Source organism: Mesoplodon bidens (genome assembly GCF_964165515.1).
Source record: "Mesoplodon bidens genome assembly, chromosome: 3".
Taxonomy (NCBI): domain Eukaryota; kingdom Metazoa; phylum Chordata; class Mammalia; order Artiodactyla; family Ziphiidae; genus Mesoplodon; species Mesoplodon bidens.
Window position 1 is genome coordinate 35793482 of NC_138178.1, and position 7757 is coordinate 35801238.

The 7757-nt window shown below is 41.1% G+C and overlaps 1 protein-coding gene across 2 annotated transcripts; it reads right to left on the bottom strand.

Moving 5' to 3' along the window:
- Positions 1–2216: 2216 nt before the first annotated feature.
- On the bottom strand, positions 2217–6675 carry RAMAC (RNA guanine-7 methyltransferase activating subunit). Of its 2 annotated transcripts, XM_081227347.1 has the most exons (4): positions 6567–6675; positions 5749–5800; positions 3162–3340; positions 2217–2446 (listed from the first exon to the last, which is right to left on the bottom strand). In XM_081227347.1, exons 3-4 carry the CDS (start codon positions 3329–3331, stop codon positions 2260–2262), a joined length of 357 nt encoding a protein of 118 aa, XP_081083473.1. In that variant the 5' UTR covers positions 3332–3340; positions 5749–5800; positions 6567–6675; the 3' UTR covers positions 2217–2259. The 2 variants fall into 2 exon arrangements, with proteins under 2 accessions (XP_081083473.1, XP_081083474.1); XM_081227348.1 differs by lacking the exons at positions 5749–5800; positions 6567–6675 and adding an exon at positions 5412–5546.
- Positions 6676–7757: the final 1082 nt, after the last annotated feature.

The window sequence follows — 7757 nt, forward strand, 5'->3', positions numbered from 1 at the left end:
TGGTCACGAGCTTTAGTTCCTATTCTCAAGCTCTCGTATGTTTGGTCACTTATTTTTATGATAACCCTGAGAGTGACAAGGGAAGGAGTTGCCCCCATTTTTGCAGGTGAGCAAATAAGCTCAAAGTTTAAGTGATTTTCTCAAGGTCAGATATCTTGGAGCCAGGATTCCTTATGCTCAATCTATATGCTATTACAAGAGACTACCTATTTGAGATTAATTCCATTTGACACTTCTAATTCTTTCTTCTCCACTTTTAAATGATCCTTAAGTTGGTTTGATGTTCTTTTCTGTCTCTCCCACACGAAGCAGAAACCATGCCTTTATTTCTTCCTGGTTTTAAGCACACAGGGAGCAGTCTGATAATGACTATTGCTTAAAAAAAAGAAAAACCACCACCACATAGATTACTCATGCAGAATGCAGAAATAACTCATGTTAAAAGGAGGACTCTTCTCATATTTTCAAGTAGAGTTGATACTCAGACCATATGTACCCTACTGTTTCAGTGTTAAAATATTTAAATACTGTTAGAAAATACTCTTCTTCTGAGCTTCCTGAGAGGCATCCCTCACTCCAACCCTGTCCCTTGGATCCAGATATCTCTCTAATTAGTGTCAACAGCTGGCACAGCAGAGGACCTCTAGGCTCCTGCTCTAAAGTTGTGGTCAGCTATTGTCCCAACTGGTCAGTGGCTGTGCTTTATCAGTTGACAGATATTTTTAATAACCCATCTGCTTTCAGAGAAGATCTTGGGGTATAGTCAAGCCATTCTTAACTCTCTGGGCTAAATATTCTGTAGTATCAAGACCTATCTTAATGTACCAGCACTGGCTTGTTGCCTATTGATGTAATTACAAGGGTACATGGAAAACCATTATCTTATTGTTAACATTTTATTTACATCTGAGTGTGAGTACTTGGTTTATCAAATCCTTTCTAATAAAATAGTTACCTGAAAGAATGGCTCTTCAGGAAGTGGGGGTGGAGGGGAGAGTTGGATCCAGAGCATGTAGAAGTAGTACCTGGAGATGTCAACCTCAAGGGCCTAGAGTGGAGTGCTAAGAGAGAAGGCAGCAGAAGGCAGATTCAGGATGTTGCCTTTTAATACCTTTGACCTATGATGAAACTTGTACTCTTTCTTAATATTATTCTTACACTAAATAAACCTTTTTCAACAGATAGGAGAACAGAGTAATAAAAAATCAAAAAGCTCATCTCTAAGGAATGGGCTAACTGCCAAAATTTGAGAGAGAATACTTACTTACAAGTATTTTATTTGAGTAAAACCATTATAATGGCCATTAAAATGATGTGAAATACAATGATCACTCTGAAAGGAAGTTACAGCATCACTGGATTTACAAAGGGGAAGCAGCAAAGGTGCACATTGGGAGGTGAACATAACATTGTAAAATCAACCCACATTAAATGCCATAAAAGTAAATACAAAATGCAGCATTATTTACATATGACCGAAAAGGAAGGGAACATTGCAGAGTTAAACTTTTGTATAATGCGTGAATTCTGACCTGGTATGTTTAAGTTAGCAAAAAACCTTAGAGTTTGTATAAAATTACTGTGTGCCTTAATCCCACCTACCACTAGATCAAGACATTGAAACTGAGAATGATTCCTTCCTGATTTTACAGCTTTATTCTTGATATCCCTCTAAAAAGAGACCAAAATGATTGTGAAGATGATTCATACCTATAGAGTAATTACAAAGTACCACAGTCACATAATAACAAAAGCCAAACGAAATATACTATAACTGTTTTCCTTTCAACTACTACTATGTACAATGTATCACAAGTAAGCGTAGTTGTGCATTTAGGAGCTGATTGTACTACTTCTGTGACATATTAGGAATGAGCACATCCGAGTACAGGGATACTTCCTTACCTTACAACGTAAAAGCAAGCATTTTCTATGTAAAATTTTTATTTCTGTGTAAAACAAAGAGCTCCTGAAAGCCAAACAAGGAAAAAATTCACAACATTCAAAGCACTATTAAGTCATGAAATAAAGAAGAATCTGAGGTAGAAGTCAAGCAATATAGTCCACAACCTTTTTAGGGGAGTATTTATTGATATTTCCAGCAGCCATCATATCTCTCCAGTAAGATCTAATTTAAAAAAAGTCTCAGGTTCCAAAACATCAATCCACTCTCTACTATCAGACCAACAGAAAATACAACATAAACTTTTGTCATGTTAACAGAGTAAATGGTTTTATTAAAAGCTGCTGACATTTCTATCAGTAGTAGCCATAGGGAGGCCGTTGGTTGTAACCATAGTGTCCATATTGATGGGGGTAGTAAGGTTCTTGTCTGTGCTGCGGGTAATTGTTACCCCAGGATCGCCCATGCCACTGATTGGATCGATTGTCACTTGGCCACCCCCGTCTGCTATCCCTACCTCTAAACTGTCTGTTATCTTGCAACCTACAACAACAAAACAAAAAAATTTTTATACTTCCCTTAAAAAAAAAAAAACACATGACAAATCTATCCTGGTGCATTTCATTTCTCAATCTAATAGTATACAAAAGAGTAAAAAACATTTTTCTCTACAGAATGTTATAGCACTAGTTATTCAAACTTTCCTAAGATTCATATCCAGTATTATACTGGATATATTCAATACTTTGCAGAGAAGAGGGAGACTACAACACCAAGCCCCAAACAATAGGATGGTACCGAAACCTATTCAATTGTTCAAAGCAGTATGGTAATATTCCTTTGATCTACTTTGAGGTATCAAACAGAAGTAATTTACATTGTATAAACTTTGTAAAACCAAAAACAATATCTTCTTTATGGAATCTAATGCAAAAGTTTTGTAAAAGACTCTAGGTTTTTAAAGCATATTTGCAGAGAAAATAAAATATTAGTCCAGAGAAAGAATATTTTTTAAAAAACCATTATAACACACTCACACACAACTGCATAGCAAGGGGAAAAAATATGGTGCTGGCAAAATATTAAAACCAAATATTTACCAGGCACGTACTGTGTGCCAAGCAGTTACTAGGCACTCGGTATACCACACTGCACAAAAACACTGATTCCTGCCCTCACTGGCCTTGTGGGCTAGCAGATTCAAGATATCCTCTCCCAGATCAGCCACAGGTATTTACTGTTCTGAAGTAATACATACCGATTGCCTCTATTTCTTTGGTTCCCACCAGCTCTGCTATTCCATTCCTCAACAATTGGAGGGGACTCAGGAGGGCGTTTCAGGTATTCCTGGTACTCTTTGTCATCTTCTGTGAATCTACTGGCAAACATCTCTTCAAAATTTGGAACAGCTTCAGAAGTGTCAGTCATTCTGAAATTCTGTACAGTTTTTAATATGTTTCTATTAGAATTTTTTTTTAAGTAACACTATCTTCACCAGATAGTGGAAAAACAAGAAGTAAATACTCTTAGGCAGCGTATTCATAAAAGTCCTTGTGTACTTTTAAACCTAAGACAGACTAGATTCAATTCAGTACTTCTTGATTACTATAGTACAGACATTGTGCTAACTAGGAGCCTGGGATACAAAGGTGAACAATATATCATGAACCCTGCCCACAAAGAGCTCTCAGCCTAGTAGAAAAGACAGATATGGTGTAAATATAAAGGGAGGAGCAGCAAATGTCAAGAAATGAAGCTGTAAAAGTGGACAGGGGTCAAACTGTGAAAAACTTTGTATTCAACGCAAACAACTTTGCCCTTTTTCTGGGAGGCAGTGGGGAGTCATAGGTGGTTTAAGCAGGAAAGTCTCAAGAGCAAATTTACTATTTAGAAGGATCACTTTGCTAACAGGTAGAGAACAGATTAGTGAGTTTAAAGGCAGATTACTGCAATAATATAGGTGACATGCTGAGGGTTTAATCTGAGGCACTGACTGTGGGAATAGTTTTAAAAGAATTCCAGGAGAAATCAGTCAATGAGTAGAGGCTGTGAGGAGAGAAGGGAATAAAGGATAACTCCTAGGTTTCTGGCCAAATAATTGGACAGGTTACAGTGTCACGGGAACTACAGAAGGGTGGGCGAAGATCCACACTGAGCTGAACTTAGCTATGGTATGTACATCCACGTGGAGGGTCTGGGATTGAGAACTGGGTGGAAGATGAATATGGGAGACATTGGTTTTGTTGGTGGATAATGCAGTGAGAATGAATGAGACTCCTCAGGAAGGCAATGGGATAAGAAAAGAGTATCAAGAAACAGAATTCTGGAGAACATCAACATATAAAGAAGTTAAAGAAGGGATAAGAGGAGAACACACACAGATGAGAGAAGAACCAAAAGAGATTACCATAGAAAGCAAGAGAATAAAGAGTGAAAGGTCATCAGTGTTGAATCGTAAAGTAATAGGAAGAACCAAGAAGAGAAAATTAATTGGATTTAGCCATTAGGAGGTGATTAGAGTATTGGGGATTAAAACAGGACTACAATTAATTAAGAAATAACTGGAAGGTAAAGAAGTAGAAATCTACACTGATTAAAGACCAAGCTTTCAAGAGGCTTGGCTGGAAACAGAGACAAAACACAAAAGGCAGTAGCTAAGGGGTTACTGGAAGGTTACCTCTTTTTTTCCCCAGGCTACAACACCTGAAGTTGTTTGTAGGAAAATAAAAGAGCCAGTAAAGAGAAAGACTGTAAATACAGTAAAGACATGAAAACAGAAAGGCAAATAAAAAGGCCTTTAAACACACAGCTACTAAGGTCTAGGGTAACTACTTTATAACGGTATTCAATATATTCTTATTCCAGGTTCTGTGACATATGAAAAAACTACTATAAATATTATCTAATGGCTATGAAAACTGATATCTGTATCAGCTGGGTTTTCCAGGGCAATTATGGATTCACTTTTGAAGCAGTATTTCTTCACCCAAATTTTCAGAGAGCCCTCTACCTCTGAGAAAAGATTTGACTTAGGCTGCAGCAGCCTAATCCTCGAGAAACCAGGGGAGAAAGAGTTCACTTCTTTTCACCTTCACCCAAGACCCGGAAGCCATCCCTAGCAGTATTTTGAAGGTAGCCCCCAATTTCCAGTCCTTCCTTGATGTAGTCCCATCCCCTACCTTTCCTCACCTAAACCCCATCTTTCTGTTCTTTGCCTCACGACCACTAAAATCTGTTCTATGATTTGGGGCATATGTGACATCATGCTAAAACTTTAAAACCAAATCTCCCTTATCTGAAGTCCTAAAATTATTTTTTTCCTGTATTACTTCAGTTTATAATAAAAAGTTTCTGTCAAAGAGATGTGATACTGGAAGACAGCTTTTCCATTAGTTTTTCTTTCCTCCAAATCCCTCAAAACATATGCAAATATTTATAATACTACCCTTGTCCCAAGAAAATTAAAGATTATTATTTGGATGCAAGAAACAATATCTCCATGTCTTACCTTCCAGGCCTCTGCTCTCTTACAGTATGTCTTATTAAATACCAATGTGTCTGGTATTGGCAAACAGATGTCAAATTCTCAAATCCAGGGTACGGTTTAAAATAAATTCAGCAAATTAAAGGCGTGCCTTGATTTCTATAGGAATCACAGAAATCACCAGAAAGATGACCCGTAACTAACCAGAGGGGCGGTAAAAAATCATAAGCCAAGGCAAATGTGCTATTCTAACGTTCTTCCAAGATCCCCCTCCCACAAATAAACAAATGTGTATCATCTTTATCATTACTGGTGAGAATGAAATTTAAATAGAATTTTAACTGATCCAAGCTTTACTTACCCCAGGGATTTGAGGCAGCTACTGTACCGTTTAATGTTTAGATTGTTTAGATCTATGGGAAGAAAAACAAAACAAAAACAAAACTTGACTCCCTTGAAGGAAACCCTCAACAGGTGTGTGTCGTGGGGACAAGGAACCATAAAGGTTAACGAAGTGGTAGGATTAAAAGTGCTCTAAAGACTTGCAACGTTAATCCCAAAGAGGGAATTGGAGCTTAAAGTGCCACCGAAGAGCTAGAAGATGCTACTCAAAACCAATGAGCTAGTTCGGGCATGAATAACAACTTCACAAAGTATGTTCTTTTCTGTCGGAAAACACAGGGTACAGCCTTTCAGATACGTACTCGAAGACTACTAGTTTCTTGACCCTAAATAAAACCACAGAGAACTTTCGCTGCGGGCCACTAACCTTGTAAACGACTACCCAGAATGGGGTTTCGCTGCCCTGGGAGATGAACCCAGAGAACTAACCGACGAAGACACGGACTGAGAACCACTGCTTTTTTCAGTCCTCTCTCACAGCACACCAGCGCCTGTCTATCAAGGCTTTGACTGATGCGCTTCTTCAGAAGCACCTCGGCCCCAGGTGCGAGGGAAACTGGAGGCCCCGAGGAGTAAGCGGCTTCCGGTCTCGCCAAAGAGTCTAGTCTCGGAACGGCAGAGGCGGAGGACACCTCGCCGGCCACTCAGCTCGGCCCGCCCGGCTCCCTCCCCCACGAGGCCCCGAATGAGCGACCCCCCCCGCCCCGCCCCACGCCCAGGGCTGTATCTATCCCGCTCGGGCCGGACTCCGCCAGCCGGACGCTCACGGAAACCTACCTCCGACCCAGAAGACCGTCACAGGACGTCCGGACCCCTTCAGCTCTCCAAGGTAACAGGCCCACTTCGGCCAGACTCCGACCACCGCCTGACTTCCGCTTCCGGCGCGCTAAGGCCGAGGCAGGCCTGTGAAGTCTCGCGGTATCTTCGGCGCACCGTGTGGATTTTTCCCAATTCATCCAACGCTGGTGGCTGGCCTGGAGCTCCACGATGGTGGTGCGTTGGCAGGCTAAAGGTGATGGTGCCCACCGTGCGCTTTCAGTCTGCCTGGTGGCTGTGCAGGAAGAGACGCATCGCTGTATATTGACCCCCCCTTGACTGGGAGCCGGTGACGGGTAGGGACGGAAAGGCTACTTCCGGCCGCCTGCGCCGGGAGTCTTTTGTGAGGAATGCGAGGCGAGGGCAGGCGGTGGAAAGTAGACACGAGTGGATTCCTTCAGTGGCGCTACACCTTTCACTCCTGTTCAGGCAAGCTTCGGTAGTAAGATTTCTGTAGTCTGTTTTGTACGTGTTTTTGCCAAAACACAGCCCCGCTTTGCTCCAGCCTAAGTCGTCAGTATCTAGCTACCTCCAGGAGTCTTGGTCATTCCTTCTGGGATGTTCAGTAGGTGTTATAAACGCTGCATATTCCCAAATATGTCTTGGCCTCCTCCCTCCCAAATTGCTTTCCAGACTGGGTACTCCTTTTGGTTAATACTCTCATGAGTTTCCAGCTTGGAAACATAGATGTCTACATTTGATGCCATTTCTTTCTTTCCCTTGCTCCCGTCAGTTGCTAAGTTCTGTCGATCCTACCCTGCATTTAATTCTGGGATCGATCCACTCTCTGTACCCACTGCCTCCGCCTAGTCAAGGTTGTCATTATCACCCCCTGGACAGTGGGAATGTGATACCTTTCTCGTTGATGCCCTTCCTCTAGCATCACTGTCCTACCTGGCCATCTTACACATCGCTGCTGTAGGCTTACTCATCTTTAAGATGATAGAAAATCTTCATCGGCTCCCTGTTGCTTGTAGATTAAAGGCCAAATTTATTAACTTTGGATTCAAAACTATTTTCTGCTGTCCCTCTTTCATTCTCCGTTTGTCCATAACAAACCAGACCATGTGAAGCGCCTCATTGATGAACTACCCATTACCTTTCTGTAGAGGCTCTTGTCTCTTTCTGCTTGGAATACTCTTCCCTCCCCAT